The sequence below is a fragment of the Eptesicus fuscus genome, chromosome 18 (genome assembly GCF_027574615.1).
Source record: "Eptesicus fuscus isolate TK198812 chromosome 18, DD_ASM_mEF_20220401, whole genome shotgun sequence".
In the NCBI taxonomy this organism is placed as follows: domain Eukaryota; kingdom Metazoa; phylum Chordata; class Mammalia; order Chiroptera; family Vespertilionidae; genus Eptesicus; species Eptesicus fuscus.
Window position 1 is genome coordinate 56,725,221 of NC_072490.1, and position 20,038 is coordinate 56,745,258.

The following is a 20,038-nucleotide window of genomic DNA, read 5'->3' on the forward strand; positions in this document are numbered from 1 at the left end:
GGTACATTTGTGCCTTTGAGGACTTTATGGTCTCTTTAAAGGAGACAAACATGTCAACAGATAGATTGCCTACACGCAGTGATGGTGAACCTATGACACGCGTGTCAGCACTGACACGCGTAGCCATTTCTGATGACACGCGGCCGCTGAGGCGGCCACATGCCGAGGATGAAACATTTGCTGCTCCTGAGGATGAAACATTTGAGAAATAATGTTTTTTCCTCAAAGTGACACACTGCCCGAGTTATGCTCAGTTTTTTGGCGAAGTTTGACACACCAAGCTCAAAAGGTTGCCCATCACTGGCCTACAGGCAACCCTTCTATGGGTCTGTAACCTGATTTCGGTACCAGTGTGATTCTCCTTCATGACTAACGGCTGGTCAGGCATCCGCCATGAGGCCGAAGTCAAATGAAGGGAGAGGAGGCTTGGCTGGAGTGACTCAGTTGGTTGAGTGTCTTTTGATTCTTGGTTGGGGCACATGGCTGGGTTGTGGGTTTCTCTCTCACATAGATGTCTCTCTCTCATCCCTTCCTCTCTCTAAGCATGTCCTCAGGTGAGGCAGGTAAGAATTAAATAAATGAAGGGAGAGGAAGGACAATGAGATGGACCTTATATGATAGGAGATAAGTCAACTTGATTGTTGTTCCACTCCCTGGGACTCTAAAGCATATGATTGTGTCCAGCCATCATTGTTGAGGTATTTGTTGTTGTTGTTGTTGTTGTTTTCTTTTTTGGTATTTAAAGGGCATTGCTGAATTAGATGATGATGAATGTTTGATTCATATACATCAGTTGGGTAGTCTAGTCACCTGATTCCCCTTTAAGAGACTCTATCTATTAGGTTGTCCTAGAAAAAGAACAACGGTGCCTGGCTAAAATCTGGCTCTGTCCCACTTAGTCAAGAAACAACAATAGTAACCGTTATTGCATTCACCCATTATGATTTAGACTTTTCAAGGTGCTTTTTATGTCCTTCACATTTTCCCTCCAAGCTTATAGGACAAAGAAGTTCTGCTGGTCTCTTTCTCTGAACACCTAAGATTTTAGGTAGGCGAACACTCAACAAAATAGAGAGTCAGAGGTTTGGGCAAAAATTTGAGTTGTTCTTGTCAACTGGAGATGAATGTTCTTTGAAATTCTAGGTCCTCAGCTTATGATTTTATGTTGCCATGAAGAGAAAGTCATTTTAGCTCATTGTTAAGAGTCCATTGGCATTTATATTTTTCAAATGAATTATATAAATAACTATGCATTTTAAGTCATTTTAAATAATTGATATTTATGGATTTGTTTGTGTCTATGTGCTGATAATTTAGTACTTCTGATGGTAGGATTTCAGCAATGCACTTCTTTACTACAGTGGCATCTGTTTTGGATTAATTTCAATTTAATTGAATGCCAAATACATTTGCAGAAACTGAAAAGGTTGAAAACAGTGACAGAAACTCCAAAGGAATAATACTTGAGATGGAACCATGGGGCCTCCTGGGTTATGTGAACTTCCTTACCACTTAGCTAATGGAATATTTAAGCCTGAAATGAGTCAACCACACTGTGCTTGAAGTTCTCCCTTGGTGATACTAACAAGTATAAATAAGCCAGGTGATTCCAATTCAATTATGGTGGAAGACCAGAAAGAGTATTTCCCCCTCTCTTTAGCAGAGCTGCGTAAGTCATCAGAAGTACTGCTGATGTTTTTTTTAAAAAGCACGCTTTCTATTGTCAAGGTCTCTCTGAGAGATATACCTTTACAGGTGATCTGCTTGTTGCATCCAACTGGTCTAGTTTATAGGTCATGTTGGCATGAGCCCATAGATTTTGTTTTGTGATACTCAGAACAGTGGCTCTCAAATGCTAGCATTCATCGGAGTCACCTGGAGTAATTGTTTGAACCCAGGCTGCTGTGTTATGCTCCCAGGGTCTCTGGTCCTTAAGTCTGAGTCACAGGCAGACTTCTAATATCAAATGCATTACAGTTGACCTTTGGACAACGTGGGGGTTAAGGATGCCAACCCCCACATAGTAAAAAATCTGAATAGCATAAGTCAGTACTCTGCATCCATGGATTCTTATCTGGGGTTGAAAATACATGCATTAATCAGAGTAATGGAAAAACTGGCATATTTTATGGCCAAATTTCTGCCACCTACTTCAAATGATTCTCATTATTTTATACTATCCTTTCAATCTGAGTATTCGCAGCAGGATGGCAATATGTGAAAACAACACTTTGTTCAAAGTTTTTATTTATTTTGCACCGATTATGAAACATGGGACAACTGAAATTCAGAGAGATGAAGCAACTTGCCCCGGTCACACAGCCAAGACGCAAACCCAGTTTGTAAGTGAGGAGCAGTATGTGCTTAAAGGAAGTTTGAGTTAGAATTTGGAAATGATTCCACGTTTTCATTTCCAAGCAAAAGTTATTTTACTAGATTTCAAGCAAACGAGTGCCTCAATTCAGAGATTGAAGTTCTCTCCTGCTAGAAAATTGGTTGACAAATTCTTGTACTCCGAGCTGTCATAATGAGTCTTAAGGGCTGGTTTGTGGTGCCCTGTGTGAGGCTCATCTCCAAAACTTAAGCTTGAGAAATTACTTTTCCCAACATGCTACCCAATTTTAAGGGCATTCTACATCAGAATCCATCAACAACAAGGCTGCATACAGTCAGTTCAATTCACATGCAAATGAGACCTGGGTTGTTTAGGTTCTTCAGAGTTTCCTTCCTCTGAGGTGAATGTGTTATCATTCCTTTAGCTCTAATCCTTGATCCTCTTTTATTGTGCTCTTTTTCTGATACCACCTCATCAATCTGACTTTTGTATTGTGCTTTCACCCCTAACCTTGTGGTTTTCTTTCGTTCTCTACTGTAACCTAATATGCTATATGCATCAATATACACAAGAGTGCACCAGCTATAGTCTTTATATATTTCCCCACATGTCTTGGTCTTTACTCTTTATCACAACTGACATGGTAGGAAACACCAGGTTAGTGTAGAAACCGAATCCCCATGTGTATCTTTATCACTAATAGACAGAGAGAAATGGTTGTAGATGAAACTGAGTTAGTAAACTGCAAGAAAGAGCCAAAGTATATCTTCTTCTAAGTTTGTGTGTAGGCGTATTGCATATTGGCTCAAAGTCCTGGTTAAAGACTCTGCGTAGACCAGACACATTGCGTTCTGCCTCAGTCTTCAAAGCTCATCGCAGTGGTCAATGAGTAACCTTGGTGCGTGTGTACAGAGGACTCCATGGGTCAGCTGACTTTGAATGGCTGACCAAGTCGCTTTATAATGTTCTATCACCTATTCTGGAGGAAGGGTCCCAGATGTTCCTTAAAAGGTGGCCCTTTTTCTAAAGGAAAACTCTTCGTTTCCTTGTTGGAGGCACTTAATGAGCGTGTTCCCAGAACTGGGCGAGCTCCCTGCGAGGCAGCATTATCACAGCACTACAACCTCCACAGCGCTCGCCCCCGCCTCACAGCCCCCCTCTGCCTTCACAGCTGCCAGGCAGGAGAGGGTCACTCAGAGAGCCTCCTGCTACACTGGCGAGTTGACCTTCTGAGATTTCACCCTTTGCTGTGGGTGGGTATTTTCATTCACTACGAATTTTACTCAGCAAATGCCATTTCCAATTCTGTTCTTCATTACAACATTGCACTTGGTCACACCACTATATTTTTGAAGTTTTTTCCCCCTTAACCATCCAACAAAGGAAATGGATGAAAATGTATGTTAAATGAGAGCATAATATTATATCTTCTTTTACTTTCACACAGGCTGTTAAAATAGACTCCTTAGTTTTGACTAAATACTAGATTTCCATGAGGCTTTTTGATAAATGATATGACAATGTTGATATGTGTGGTCAAGACAATGAAAGTTAAAACTATTTTGAAAATATATTTCTCTAATACATCTACGTGTTGAGAAAGTTACAGAATAAATATATGGCAGACATTTCTCAATGTAAGAGAAGGAATTTATGGCAAGTATGTCTTTTCATGACACACCTTTTGTGCCATGATGAGATAGCCAACAACGAATACTTTTGTGGTTTAATAAGAAAAAGTAATTTATAATATGATACATCAATATGTTTTTCAATAAACTTTTCCCCAGGTTTTCTTGAATCCTCCTCAGTGTAAGAATTATAATTACATGTCTCCCTCCCACTTGAACATGGCACAAAGTGCTCATTTTCAGTTCTTCTGTTCAAGTCATAGCTGGAATAGAAATGTCATGACTCAGTTAACAATGCTTTATTATTCATGCTGATCTTTTTTATAGTGTTCTTTATCTCAAAAACATTGTAAATCAGATATCTACCTCCCACTCTTTTGTTCATTTGCAAATTTTTATTATTCTAGTTTAAAAGAGCAATGGTGTGTCAAGAGTCAATGTATACTGTTTATATATTCTTCCTGCTTCAAACTCTTTTCTCTTTATAAAGTGAAGATGCCAGACGCATGCCTAATTCCAACCTCTTTATACACAATTGTGAGGAAATTTTGTTTCTATTTTGGGTCAAAAGAGGTTTTGTGTTTCTTAAATCCACAAAAACAAAACCATGGATTGAAAATATATTTTAGTAATAAGTACTTTAGATTTATGCCTTTTAAAAAAGCACAATGTGTTTCTGCCTCAGTTTCCCCTCTTTATGTGGCTGTTCCTGCAGTAATGCCATGTTTCAGTGCAAGGTGTATGGTGGTCTTCCTGTTGAGGTAACTCTGCAATGAGTCCCATTTAGACACAAGGTTAGTGGAGAGAGTGCTGGTCTCCTAGGACTTAAAATCATGGAATCAAATCTTTGTTCTATCGCCAACTATCAAATTGTATTTTGATTTGATGCCTACATGACTTAAAACAATTTAGAAAAGGTATGAAACAGCACATTATTTCTGAATTCATCTCTGTATGAAAGAGTATATAGTAGTCATGTGGATTCACCAACATTTATGTTTTAAAAAAAGATTCCTCAGAAAACACCATACAATACCTCCCCCCCAAACAGATGAATTCGAAGCAAGACAATAATCAGTAATTCCTCACTCAGTCAGGAAACATTTATGAGCTCTGTATATATACCCAGCAGTATGCTAACTACTGGTAGGTACACAGTAATGAATCAGACATGGCCTCTGCCTTCAGGGTTTACTCTTCGGTAGGGTGACAGGCACTCACACAACTTGAATAGCATATGATAAACGGATAACAGAGGTGATGCACACAGCTCTGTGGGTGCAAAATTTAGGAATTTCCAATTATGTTTGGTGTAATGAAGAAAGATGTCTAAGGAGAGAGACAATTTTCACAGGATCTCAAATAATTAGTATTCAAATGCCAGGTAGAAATTAAAAGCAAGAATATTCCAGGAAGAAGAAAAAAGCTTGTAAAATACGGAAGTGGGAAGACAGCAGTTAGCAGAGCATAGTGAGAGCCTGGTGGACAGGGAGAGGAGGGCAGAGGGACCACGGGGCTGAGGGGAAGCTTTGACTCTACTATGGATTTCAAACCAGAGCCTCTGGAGCACTAGCTCTTGATTGTAGGGGAAAGGACCCCAAGGAAATATATGGCTTCTCTCCTTGGGAAAATGAACCATATCACACATATGGTACACTTGCCCCACCCCAGACACAAACTATATCTAAGTTCCCTGAACTCCTGTTTGAGGCCCTGAAATAAAGGGTTAAAGCAGGAATAAAGCAAGATCATATTTTTGTGTTAGAAATTCCAATATGGAGGAAGAATTACAGGGAAAATAGACTGGATACTAGTTATTCTTACACTATATCTGGTCTCCTTTAGATTAACCTGCAAAGCAATTATGGCCTTCTCCTTACACTGTTGCCGCTGTTTGCTTGTGTTTAACCTTGGGCTGCTATGTTACCAGTTTCTCTGAATTTGCACCTCTTCTCCTTTCCAAGAGATGAGAGCATTAAAATAAAGGGAAGGTATGATTAAATGGATGAAATGCTACAAAGAAGGCAAGGATACTTCAGAATGGGAAACAACCACTTAGTTTGGCAATTTGGTAACATTTGCTAGAAAACTTTCAATAGATGGTAAGGCTAGGAGACAGATTGAAGTAGGATGAATGGGAGGGAGCAGAAGTAAGAAAGTAAAGTTGAACATATATGTGCAAACAGTGTTCTATAAAACCTTTAATGCATAAGCTTATATAAATCCATACCATTACCCTATGGGCTAAACACAACTATTATCCACATTTATTAAAAATATGAGGAGACTGAGGCACAAAAATCCTATCTAATAAAGAGGGAATATGCTAATTGACCATCCCACCCTCACAAAGATGGTGGCGCCCACAGCCAATAAGGAGAGAATATGCTAATTGACTGCCACATCCTCAAAGATCGCAACGCCCACAGCCACAAGATGGCGGCGCCCAGTCCCCTCAGCCACTCCAAGCGCCTGCCTCAGGAATCCTCCAGTACCCTCAGCCCCCAAGCCACCCTGCGGGCCCGAGGTGCAGGAAAGCCTCCGATGGTGGCTGCCCAGCTGCCCAGGGCCGCCCGAGGCTCAGGTAAGCAGGGCCGGCCAATGCTTGCGCTGCAGCCTCGGCCTTTGCTCTCCTACTCCTAGGAAGCAAGCACAACTTGGAAAGGAAACTGTTTCAGGAAACAGCCAGGTCGCTTATTTTTTTAAAGATGATGTTAAATGTTGAAAATTTAAAAGTTTTATACTTTTATAATGGAAAATATATAATCCTCCCATTAATTTTTTAATGAACCATTTATTCTTTGACAGACAGCATCCACCTTACATTTGTATTTTGGTTTTCTTTACTGATTAAAATGTACACTTAGATTTTACCTTGAGATTCTGGAACTCATTCAGTGAATGGTAGTGAGTGTCTACTCTGCGTCAGACACTGTACTAGGTAAGGAGAAACTCGAATAAAAGTCCGTTTTCTAGTAGCTTCTAGTCTAAGAGCAGAGTCCAGTGAGGAGACACAGGATGCCACGCAGCACGTGCTGTGGCAGAAGCTGTGGGGACAGCAGGGAGGCTCAGGCTCCAAGGTCTTCTCAGAGCAGATCCTTCAAGAGCTGGATCTAGAGGCAGAGCAGGAAAGATGCACATTTTCTTTTGTGAAAAGTGGAAAACTTTCTGTGAAACATTGTTTTCAAGTGTAGCACCTGGTATGCATGTGAGCAGAGGAGCTGGAGGAGGGTGAGGAGCAATAGCGAGGACACGGACGGAAAACTTGAAGACAGCCAAGGAAGGTGCGTGTGTAGAAGAATTCCACGCGCGTGACAGGAACATTAGACATCCAGAATGCTCCGTATTGGCACATATTGGTGTACCCACTCCTTCAAATTTGCCTGAGGAACATTTGCACCATCTTCAGCTCACAAAGATGCATGTTGGTGACAGAGGCTGGCCGGATGCAACTGAGCCAGTCCGACTCCTTCTTTCTGGACCACAGGCCTCTGCGTTTCACTCCTCCTTGCGTCAAGGTGGGGTCACCCAAATGGTTCTGGCCAAAGGGACTCGGACAGAAATGTGATGTGCCTCACTTCTGGGTTTTTCACCTAAAATCTGCCACACAAATCTCCTCATATTGCTCTTTACTTAACCGACAGCTTTGAGTAAAGAATGCAGTAGAAACTTCTGAGGAGCCCCTGGGTGACAGAGGTACAGGATGAAACCAAGCTTTATCCCTCCCGGCTGGATCGCTCAATTGGTTAGGACCGTGGTCGGCAAACCGCGGCTCGTGAGCCACATGCGGCTCTTTGGCCCCTTGAGTGTGGCTCTTCGACAAAATACCACGTGCGGGCGCGCACATTACAGTGCGATTGAAACTTCGTGGCCCATGCGCAGAAGTTGGTTTTTGGCCTGGGCGAGTCTATTTTGAAGAAGTGGCGTTAGAAGAAGTTTAAGTTTAAAAAATTTGGCTCTCAAAAGAAATTTCAATCGTTGTACTGTTGATATTTGGCTCTGTTGACTAATGAGTTTGCCGACCATTGGATTAGGACATCATTCTAGCCAACAAATCAATGTTTCTCTCTCTCCCCTCTCTAAAAAAAAATAAAAAATAAATTAAACAAAAAGCTGGATCTCTGAGTCACCACATGATGGAGAGCAATCCAGAAATACCTGTGTGCATTGAGCTTTACGAGGCCAAGAATGAACTTCTATTAAGTTAGGCCATTGAAAACAGAGGGTTGTTTTTTTTAAAAGCAGCTACTTTATTGTTAATAGTAAATCTGGCTAATAATATGATAATATGGAATATATTTTATATTTGAATTAACCAATAAATACATTCCAGTATTTATTATAGAAAATTAAGAATATTTTTGAATTTTAGGATTTGTACAAAGTACAATATATTTAGAATCTAATTTAATCCTATAAGAAATGCCATGAGGTAGACACTATTACTGCCATCTCTACTATAATGGTTAAGAAATCCGGGCTCAGAGAGTTGGAAATATTTACTTAAGATCGCAGGCCAGGATTTGAATCCATGCTGTTAGGCCTGATAGATTCTATAGTATATGTCAAACAACTAATATCTCATATTATTTCTTTCAAAAAGGTAAGCATAGTTAAAAATCACCCAGTATAGTTCCCTTTATTATGCAGGAGAATGTAGGAGATCCATTTTCCCCTCAGTATAGAACAACAGAAATTTTTGTCACCAGGATGTGCTTTCATAACAATATGTATTTATTTGTGGGCTGATATCAAACCCTTATTTTTGACCATTAGAACTAGTAGTTGCTTCTCAAAACTTCTATCAACTCATTGTTACCATTAGGTCAATAATAGATGCCTCATGTATACACACACTTTTAAAAAAACCTCCAGCCAAATGGACATTTGAAATAGCAACAGAAATCTCTCTTGACATTGGCTGAGAGAAGTTGACCTGTGGTAACAGCATACTGTACTTCATGAGTCAAGGATTCTAGTTTTCAGTCCGATACCTCCTCTCGGTGCTGGTTTATCTATGAAACAATGCACCCCATTCTTTCCACCTACTTAAAATGTGAAGAGAATGATGAACCCAAGGACCAAATATCTACTTAAATACGAGGACGCTTTGTGGCCACCTCACCTTGCTGGGTTATCATCCTCCCCCCAGGTGGGAGGAGGGGTTCTGAACACCGATTCTCATGAAAGTCTGCAGCCTGACCCCATCCCCTGCGGTTCCTGCTCCCGGGCGGGCGCTGGGTGCGCCTTCGGAGGAGTATCAGCCAAGGGCGCAGGATCACTGGGTTGGGGATCTTGCCATTGCCTTGCATTTGGAACAACTACTCTTTTTTTTCTTTTTTTTTTTACCATTTCTGACAAAACAGTCTCATTGTTATCAACTGCACATGTATTAAAACACACAGGGGCTTTTAAGTAAGTGTATCATGCATGAAAAATATCATTGCCTGACAAGCTCCAAATTGGCAAGTGAGAGAGGTTTCACTGAAGGAAACAGCAGTACCCACAGCGAGCTGCAAGGCGGCACTGCTCCTTTAAGGGGGCGAAGGCTCCTGCCCCTCCCTCATCCGCACCCAGAGGGCCTGCTAGACGGGCAGCCCAGCCTCTGTCTGGGATCCAGCTGTCAAGGCAACCTCACTTCCTTCCCCTTTGTGTGAGCTCAGCTCTGCCCCAGCGCTCCCAGCGCCTTGCCTTCCCCAGTGAGAGCTCTAGAAGCCTCCCTTCCCCAGCGCATCCCACCCACTCCCCAGGCCACAGAGCACAGGCTCCGGACTCCCAGAGCGGCGGGGGAGCACCTCGCAGTGGCTCTGAGGACAGACTGTGGCCCTTTGGATGCTGCTGAGCTAGACCTTGCAGATCCTTTTCTGGTTGGTCGTGAATTAAGGCTGATTTGTGCTTAATCAGTGAAACACACACTAACCAGAGAGAGAGGGAAAGGGAGCATGAGAGAGAGAGAGAGAGAGAGAGAGAGAGAGAGTGAGAGAGAGAGAGAGAGAGGTTCCCACTACTCTCACTTGCCTATTTGGACCAGAAGTCACAAAAGTGAAATAAATTCTCCTCCTCTGGAAGGACCACACAGGCCTGCTGCGATGCGCGTGCATGTGTGTGCGTGTCTGTGTGTTTCTTTCCTTCCCAAACTGATGCCGCACCAAATAATAGCCCTGCTCCCTTGACAGCTACTTAGCACTGTGGACCCCTGCGCCTTCCTGTCTGCTCCTTCCTCCCTGCTCCCTAACCATTAATAACGCCTTCAACTGGCCAGGGTCACTGTTTATTTCGTTTTTAAGGTTTATCTTTATTGTTGAAAGTATTACAGACGTACCCCCTTGACCCCTCCACCCCACACCCGCCCTATTCTGACAAAATGAACTGGGGGCTGCGGCCCCAGGGTCCCAGGCTGACACTGGCGGGCGATGCCTTCACCCAGAGGAGCCCGACTGCATGGAGTCGCCACTCTGGGAAGAATAAACATTGATCTGCTTTCTGAGAATGTGCACCATGTGAAATGTTAATGCTTTTAAACATCTTTGGACACGCCAAGTAGCTATTATCACCCCTATTATTATACGATATAAAATCTCAGAGAGCATCTACTTGTCAACTTCATCCTCATGATCAGTGAACGTCCACTGTCTTCACACCAGCATGTGACTGGACTCAGGGAAGACATGCTAAGACAACAGTATTGATTATGTGAGTTCCTAACGGGTATAGAGGGTATAGGTTACATACAACAATCATGTGAATACATATTGTTTGTGGATTTCTAATAATGAATGCTTATTCCCTAGTGGGGCCTCACTTGTGACTATTGGGTCAGAGGTTTTCCACTTGTCTCCCTGAGTGATTCATTCTTTTGTGTAGAGACAGAGAAAAAATTGGCATTTACAATCATAATTGGCTATACATGTTTGGAGCTATGAAAGGGATGGGACTCTTTCCTGAGAAAGTTTGAGTGCTCCTGAGCCCTGGCATAGGAGATAGTCATAGTTAAATTGCTCTACGTAAGGAAAAGCTGAAACTTGTGGTTTGGGTCGTACTGGTGAGGCTGGAGGGAAATACAAGTACAGCGATTGGCAGGGAGCAAGGTCTTGCCATGGAATAATGATCAATGAGAATGACTAAGTAACACAGTTAACAATATGGCTATCTAATATTTCATTTTAAAAAATTTATTGATTGATTTTCAGAAAGAGAGAGAGAGAGATTTATTTGTTGTTCTCCTTACTTATGCACTCGTTGGCTGATTCTTGTCTGTGCCCTGACAGGATCGAACCTGCAACCTTGACGTATCTGGACAACACTCTGACCAATTGAAATATGCAGCCAAGGCCTCTAATAGTTAATGGATCACTTGCTAACTAGTACTTGGATGGTAAAGCCCTTCTCCGTGTTGTTGTCTGACTTTTGTCAAAATTTAGTAAAAATGTATTACATGCACAATCTATTATTGCTGGTCCTAAGTAAAAAGAGACTGAAGTCATATCCAGTGAAGCCAGCTGAGACCCCGGTAGATCTGAGGAAGATGTGGAGAAGTATTTGCAGTGAGTGACTTGGGATCAGGCATGAGACAATCCCACTTTTCTCAAGGATCTTAGACATACAACTCATGCATTTGTTCATTTATTAAGTTATTTATTTGACAAATGTTTATTGAACATCCTCTAACTTTCCAATGTCTTTACCATGGACTTTCATGGGATTGGAATTACAAAAGTGACCAAGACTGATAAGATCCTGACTTTGTACCGCTAATGGTTATAATAACGGATGCACATATATCTACTTTGCAGCATTTGGGGAATTTATAAGCATCCTTTGTGATCTTCCCGCAGACTGTTTCAGGAAGGAGAGCTCCACTTTCCAGTGGAGGGCCTATTCCCTTGGCTGGGTGGAGTGGCCTCGCCCAGCCCTGCTCCATGCATGGAGACGGCCCTGAGCCGTGGGCTCCCCAGCCAGGCCTCTCTGCTGGATGGTTCTGAGAGCCAGGTACAGCAGGCAGGGGCCCGGGCCCTGAGACTAGCATGCTGGGATGAGCGTTCTTTTCCTTTGGGAAGGTGAGATAAGCTTGTGACGGACAGAAGCCATCTTTCTTGCCGTGTGTAAAAAGCCTGAGAATAAAGCAAAACTGGGGCCAACCCGCTGAGTAGAGATCGTAAAGGCGGGCACTGAGTTACGGCCTCGGGACCCGGCTTTCCCTGCTGCTAAAGCTTGTCTCCTGGACGTCCCAGATACGGGGACCTACACATTCCCTGTACCTACGTCAGCTATGATTGATAATGGAATGAGACTCGCAAAATTATACAGGAGGTATAATTTATTTTAAATACTTCTTCGATTCTGTATACTCCCCATATTTTCTTAGAGGGTGTATACTGATGGAATTCTCTGAGAAAAAAAAAAAATCTCTAAATGCAATTGTTTAGTCTCTGGTTTCTAACTCCCAAAATGTTCAGTGTGGAAATGTTTAATCTTGTGAAGGTGCCAAAAATGATCTATAAAAATGGCTTAAAGTTGGAGGGTGGATCTCACGCTGAAATGACTGTTAAGAAACAGAAAAGCTGAGATGTGATTTCTGCTGACCTGGTCTTTCTTCAGTTCTATTCAATTTCTATCAGAGAGAAGAAGAAACAGGAACTTGTATATATATTCAGTACCTACTCAATTACATTATTTTGTGAAATGTATACCTGTCATATAGATATTGCTATCTTAATTAAAAGTATTTAATAATCTGAATGATTTTCAGATTTCCATTTTTGCCAACATCACCCAGCTGGTTAGGTATAGTACAGTGGTCGGCAAACTGCGGCTCGCGAGCCACATGCAGGCTGGCGAGCTGCGGTTTACCGCTCTGTTGACTAATGAGTTTGCCGACCAGTGGTATAGTAGATTCAGGTGAGCATTCAGTTGGGTCTCAGCTCTAAAGCCTCCCTCCCCACCATCCATCACGCTGTGTAATTGAGATGAATATTGCTTCTATGCTCTGTTCTCAACTCTTAGTCAATTGTCTTGACTTTCAAGGCTTGGGATTATTGTTTTTGGGAAAAACAAACAATCATTTTCTGGGGAGAAGTATACCTATTGCTAGTTAGACACACGAGCTTTTAATTTGGAGACGTGAACTCTAGTCCTGTGAGGAGCTCTGTGACCACAGAGCTCAGGCTTTCAGGATCCTACTTTCCTCCTCCACCGAATGAGAGGCATGAGGACTGATCATCTCTCGGTCCACCCACCACTCTCCTCTCTGCAGATGCTGTGCTAGAACCTTGACTTCCCTCAGGAGAGATTACAAGATGCAGGATGACTTACTCAACTCCGTATTCCCCAACAGCAAGCCCACTGGCTGGCAAATAGGTAATCAATAAATATTGAATAAAGTCTATCAACTTTTGTGTAGGGAAAACTATATTTTTATTTTGTGATGTTATTTCAACTGAACAAAAAAATAATCTTTGAAACTGCAGAAACTACCTCTAACTTTGCAGGTGAAGAGTGCAAATAGGATTGGTAATAGATTTGAGTACTACAATGTTCTATATTATCAGCATGGATTTAACAAAAAGACTTTCCTTTAATTCAAAGCTTAAGCAAAGAGTTAACTCAGACTTTAGATATAGGAGGTGTACTTTTAAAGGGTAAAATGGTAATTTTCGGTGGCCATTGTAAACCAGCTCTTAAGGCCGGAGAGCGGAGCCAGTGTGATGAACCTTCTGTGAAGGAAGCCTTCCTTAACCGGCTTTTCCTCTGTGATTCCATCCTGGGAAAGAGAAGCAGGAGCTCAGCCAGAAGCAAGCAGGAAAACAAAAAGGAGTCTGTGGCCAAAGCAACAGAATTACATTAAAAAAAATCTTTCACTTGTGTTTGTGAAGGAGAAGTAAGGAACATGATTTTTTTGTCTTTGTTTAGACATTGGACAATACAAATCACAAGAACATATATTTTTGAAGTACTATTTTTTTGTGTGCTCCTTGGAATTTGGACCCTAATTAAAAAATATGTGTTTCCTAGCCCTTCTTCTGTGAAAATCCTTGGCAATATAAACAGATGCACTGGTTGGCTTTTAATTCTGACACCAGACTGTCTGAAATAATAGCTCTAAGAAAGTGTGAATTCTTCCATTCCTCAAGCTTTAATTATAAGTACTTAATCTGTTTCTCTTTCTATTGCTGACTGTCGTGCTGATCCGGTTTAGTTTTCATCTGGCTAAACATGGTACACCTAGAAGACCTTCATTCTGAAACGTTTATTCCCCTTGAGAAGACAGAAACAAGCTACATTTTTGAGATGTTTTTATACTCTAGGGCACATCACTGTAATCTAACAAAATATTAAGTGGTGTTCTTAAAATTGCAGTAATACAGGCCTAGACAATGACAGAGTTAAGATACTGATAAGCAGTTTGAAAACATTGAATATTTCTCATAAAAGTTGATTCATCATTTGAAAAATGATCCAAGTTAATAGCTTACTAACTCATCTGGACCTTTCACAGTCAGAGATATTTTTCATTTCCTACGCCCACCATTTCCCACCATTTTCCACCTGGTAACCCAACTGCAGTCACAGCGTTGGCAGGTGGGACGCCTGGAGGCCTGCCGCTGGAGGGACAGGCACACACAGGGCACAGCAGCCAGAAGGGCTTTGGTTGCTGGGGGTGGGGAGGTGGGGGGTGGGGGGTGGGGGGTGATATTTTGAAAGAATAGGCAGTTTGATCTTCCTGAATATTGTCACATTTTCACTCTTAACATTTCACTAGGGAGAGATGTGTTTTTTTCCTAAGGGGAAAAATAAAATCAAACAAAGGCAAGTCACTGCTGGAACTCACGATGAGCATAACGAAGTCAGCCTCCCACTCTTCCTCCAAGTGGCTTCGGGAGTCTGTCTCCGCACTTTGGAGCCTAGCACCAAGCATGTTTATATCCCCTTTGTGAGTGCCATGGGGAGAATGACTATGGCTAACATGCAATGGGCTCTATATCAGGAATTGTTAGGTTCTTTATTTTTATTATACCCATCGTACAGATGGAGAAACTGAAAGTCTGATAAAATTATTTGCCCAAGCTCACTCAGTTTGTAAGTAGTAGAGATAAGCTTAGAATTGATTCCAATAACCCTGTGTTCAAAAAAACAAAACAAAATATAACATTTTTAGGGCTTTAAATGTATTACTTAAATCTAATAGCACCAAAGAAAAAGTTCTTCGGACTGTAACCACTGAAGTAAGGATCGTAGATGCTGGAAAGACTTGAGATAGGGCAAGAGCTAATGACGTGTATTATTGTTTCTGACATTTTACAAGGGTAATGGAAAGGAGACTTGACAAATACGTTTTTCCTGCAGTGAAATTAGAGGCTCAGGATTTGGGTTTATGGATAATCTTCCTAACTCTCTTTTACTTATCATTTAATTAATCTCCCCTAAAATCAAGCTGTCTATGGCACCTTCTCCTCAGGAATGGGGGAAATGGATGCTGACACCCCTCTGATCTTCCTGTAAAAACCCAATTCCTATTTTGTCCATTTTTTACATTCTCATCTGTAGAAATGTGAGTAAGGACTTAGACTTCTGATCATGTAAAATCTCAGTGCCCTTGGGTTCCTTGACCAGGCTTTGGGACAATAGCTTGACAGCAATGATAACTCTAAGTTGTTTTCTGTTTTTTTAAATTTTTGGTCTCAGTGCAATCCCTGCCAAAGCTTCCCTCCTCTGCTGCATTAGTAATGCAAAATGAAAGTCATGGTGCCCATTATATCTGTTAAATGGTTTCCATTTTAACTTGAGAAAAATGTATTGACGTTCATGTGTTTGGCATGGAAAATGTGTATATCTACGGAAGATAGCAACTTGTCTGTTGGAATTACAGTACATTATGTATAATGCTGCTTTTAGCTGCACACGTACATGTTCTGGAATCTCATTGTGTCAGGGATGGGAGAGTTTACACAGCATTGGTAATCTAATTCTTGTCTGGTGGGCGGCTGTGGAAATATGGAGTATTTGAAAAAGCAAATGTCTTGGCCATCTGTGCTGGGGAGTGGTTTGGTGGCGGGGGTATCTAGTTAGGTGGGGTATGAAGCATCGTCCAAACAAAAAAAAAGGTTTTAAAAATATTGCCCCAGGCCTAAACTAAATATTAATTTCCCAGCGCAGAGAGATGTCGCAGTCATCGTGACACGGTTTTTAGCACATTTCTGGTTATTCTTTGCAGGAGTCCTAATTGTAAGGTGCAGGTCTGTTTCATCTTTCTGCCGCCGCTTAACAATAATCCTTCTCGAGACGATACTATCTCCTACGTCTTTTGTCTTCTGCAGACATGAGCCTTTGGCTCATGAACCTCTTGTTAAGGTCTGTTGAGGATTAGGGACCGTGACACAATTTTTCTTACTGAGTCTTTTTATTGGGATTTTTCAGTTGGTTTGTCTTGGAGGCCTTTGAAACATCTTCTCTCAAGCAATGATTTTCATTTTTCTTTGTTCCCCTCGAAATGGGGTTGTGTCTTGCTCAACTGTTCCTGGGGTGCAGGCTATTTCCCAGGCAGTGGGAGAGTTTCTGCAGCTCCTGCTCGCGTCTCTGAGCTGCGGGAACCCTCCTCCCGCCGCCGCCTGTGCGGCAGGCTTTGTTTTTCAGCCTCAGTGTGTGCCAGTCACCCTCGGAGAGCAGGGCTCCCCTCAGCACTGCTGTCCTTGGGGCAAGCCCTCGTCCAGGGGGCTGTGCTGTGGGCTGTGGGCTGTGCACCTCAGCCTGCTCACCAAAGAGCAGGAGCACCCCCACAGTGTCTCTAGGTATCCCCAAGGTCCCGGGACGGAAACCAGCCATTAGAGAATCACTGATCAAAAGCCAGGGTGAAAGGCAAGGCTGGCGTGATGTAAAGGAATTTCCATACAAAGCACCGGGCTCGGGACAGTGACAATGCTTGGCAGATGCTGGGAGGACCTGTATGTACCCCGAGTCCCTGGAGAAAACACTGACATAATTGTCCCTAGTTTCCTAGACTGAGTAACGGAGGAGGTGGAGGAGGCAAGGGTCACCTTTTAACTGCTTTGCTTCTGATCTGCTAATTACCTCCTCACCCTGTGAAGCTTTTATCTCCCCCTTCGCAACTTGACTCACATAAGGAAGATTCTAATTCTGTTCAGAGTTTCTAGCTTAACTGCTTTTCTACCCTCACCCCCTGCTCTTCTGTCCCTGCTCTCCTGTTCTTCTTTGGCTCAAATGGGAACATGGTGCCCATTTATTTCTTTAAGCCACTTTACCACTTAATAATACCCTCTCCTCAGAGGCCACATTTTAACAAGATGCTCTCTCCTCGGCAAGGCACTCATGCCTACTGCGACGAGCGTCCTCTGCCCTCGCCACCAGCTGCCAGGCACCCCCACCACAGTGTGCACCTCCTTGCCTTAACTTTTGCCAAATGTCTCTTTAAGTGAATTACATCTATTTGAATAGCAAAGGCAAAATTCCGGGCCTATCATAGGGGCATCTATTAGCTCCTGAAATAGCAATGAAGATAACAGGCAAATGAATGAAGTAATCAAAATGTATCTGATGATAGTAAGATTATTTTTATGTTTTAAGATGCTGTGAAAGCTGCGGAGGTATGCTAAAAAATCTATTTGATCAATATATGGGCTTTAAAAAGAAGAGGAGACAAGATTGACTGGTGAATAAAATGAAACTGACACAAACAGGCTGCCAGCCCGCTGGAAGTCTCTTTAGGGCAAAGCAATTAACTTAGAATAATAGACTCCAATTCGATGGTTAGAAATGCACTTTTATTAACAATCACAGGCTGAGTCATTATGCTGCTACGAATAAAATGGTACTTATATTTTGTGCATGTGTGTGCATGCATATATAACACATATGCACATGTCTCTGTAGGTACATATCTGTGCTCCGCTCACATTCCTATATGCTCTGGTTACAATTTGGGTGGAAAAGTTGATTTCTAGAACAGTGTACTTTAAAAAGGAAATTCATTCATAAACTGTCCCCAGGATTATAAATTTTGAATATTCTCCCAAATTACATCCATAAAAATCATGGTACTCATCGGGGGCTGTTAGACACGAAGTCCGTGTGCCCCGTCCCAGAACATCACGCCCTTTGGGGGTTTGGAATTGTGATCAGGGATTTACAGATTTCATTTTGAAGAGGAGAAGTCATTACTAGAAACCTAAGCTCATTTCCTCTCCTTTAATAGCTATTTTAAATCATTCATTTAGAAAATACATTAACTATTTAAGGTACTTGCAATGCATTTCTCTTGGCATTGTCTGCATTTTTAAAGAGCTTTTCCTAAAAATTATTTCTAAAGGAGATGAGAATTAGAAAAAAAAGACTAAATGATGTTTTGGTGATATAAAATTACTTTTTGGATAGCATTTTCTTCTCTCATTGCCTAATAGGAAATGACTTAAACTTTAACAAATTGTTAGAATATTAACAAACTCTTTTAATGCTATAAAGATGACAAAAAGCGTGACCCTTGCAACATTACAAACTGGACTTTGAATGTGACTAAAAAATGGCATATGGTCAATGGCCTGATTAAATACATTTGTTAATAATTTAAATAGAAAACAGTTGTAATTCGGTACTACTTACTTAATATTGATGGCAACTTCAACTAGTTACTTGGTAATAAAGGGAAAAAAGGTAATAGTAAAAAATAAATAATTTCTATAAAGAATTCAGATACGGAGTCGTGTAAAACACAGCAACGTGCTATATGTATATATATTTCAAATGCAGAATAAAGCTCCCGGTTACGTAATTGCTATTCTTCAAAAGGACATCGTGAAGGTTGACAGTTTAAAATGTACTCTTCCTGTCACCGTGCAGGTTTTAACTGTCTGCTCTGGTGTTCAAAACAGTCTCTGCGGAGCACTGCCTCTGCCGCCCGGCCCGGCTGTTATTAGCGTAGGCACTGAGCTCAGCCTCCCCTGCCTGCCTGCCTGCTCCTCTGCTCTGACAGGGAACTGAAATTGACAACAGCCTACATTTTGTTAACAATAACTTGCATTGTTAGGTATATATGTGTAGATAGACAGACAGAGAGCTCTTTTATTCCCCAAAGATATCAAAGTTCACTACACACCATGAAAAACTCTGCAAAATATGCAGATGCTTCTGGGGTGAATTACGGCAACTACTTAAAAGCGTGAAGTATTGACAGCCTCCAGCTTCTGGGAGAGTTCACAGTCATTTTTAATGTTTGAGATTTCACCATTTAGAAAGTGTGTTTTCTCAGGAGGGGGAAAGGGGAAAGGTCACATTTTGTTACTTGTGTGATGAACCAGAAGCAGTTTGGGAACGTGAGCGGGAACACAGCTGCGAAGTCTCCGCTGGACACAGTGCTGCTGTCCACACAGCCCGCGGGCCGCAGTGCCTGTCCCCGTGCAGGCGGGCGTCCCCTGAGGCCACATGCGGGGAACGTGGCAGGCGGGCGCCCTCTGAAGAGGATCGCCAGGTCTGGCAAATACAAATACAGCACGCTCAGTTCAACTTGAATCTCAGATAAAATGACGCGTACATTTTTATATGAGTATGTCCCCTGTAATATAGGGGAATACTTCATACCAAAAAGTATGCATTATTTATCTGACATTTAAATTTAACTGGGCATCTGTATTTAATGATAAAACATGGCGCTGTGTACTATTTAGAAAGTAGATTATAATTAGGATGTAGAAACTTTATAAAGAAAAGCAATATAATTTCAATTTGTGTTATCCTTAAAACAACCTCACCATCTTAAAAATTTGTAAATCATTCTTCCTCCCCACAGGATAGTAATTAATAATACTATATTTAATCATGACTTTTGCTCAATAATTAATCATTATAGGTCCTTAACAGAATATTCTTGAACAATATAAGGCTCAAGTCATATCATAATAACTGCTGGGTGTCTGTCTCTCTCCCTGACAACCCTGGAAGGACGGGGAAGTTTTTAAAGTTTATTCTCCTGAGTGCCAGATACAGTGCCAAGTAGATGGAAGGAACTCAGTTCACATCGCTTGAATGACTTCAATCTCTGACCATTGAACTTCTTTTCTCTCCCTTT

At 41.7% G+C, this 20,038-nt stretch overlaps 1 protein-coding gene across 2 annotated transcripts in view; it reads right to left on the reverse strand.

Annotated features, from left to right (window-relative positions):
• MDFIC2 (MyoD family inhibitor domain containing 2) overlaps positions 1-20,038 on the reverse strand; it is a 116,417-nt gene that overhangs the window by 21,345 nt on the left and 75,034 nt on the right. The window contains exon 3 of one of the 2 annotated variants that reach the window (XM_054708007.1): positions 12,155-12,164. The exons of the other annotated variant lie outside the window; for it this stretch is intronic. Within the exon in view, the coding sequence (XP_054563982.1) occupies positions 12,155-12,164 (10 nt within the window). The remainder of the gene's footprint in view (positions 1-12,154; positions 12,165-20,038) is intronic. 2 annotated transcript variants of the gene reach the window in all.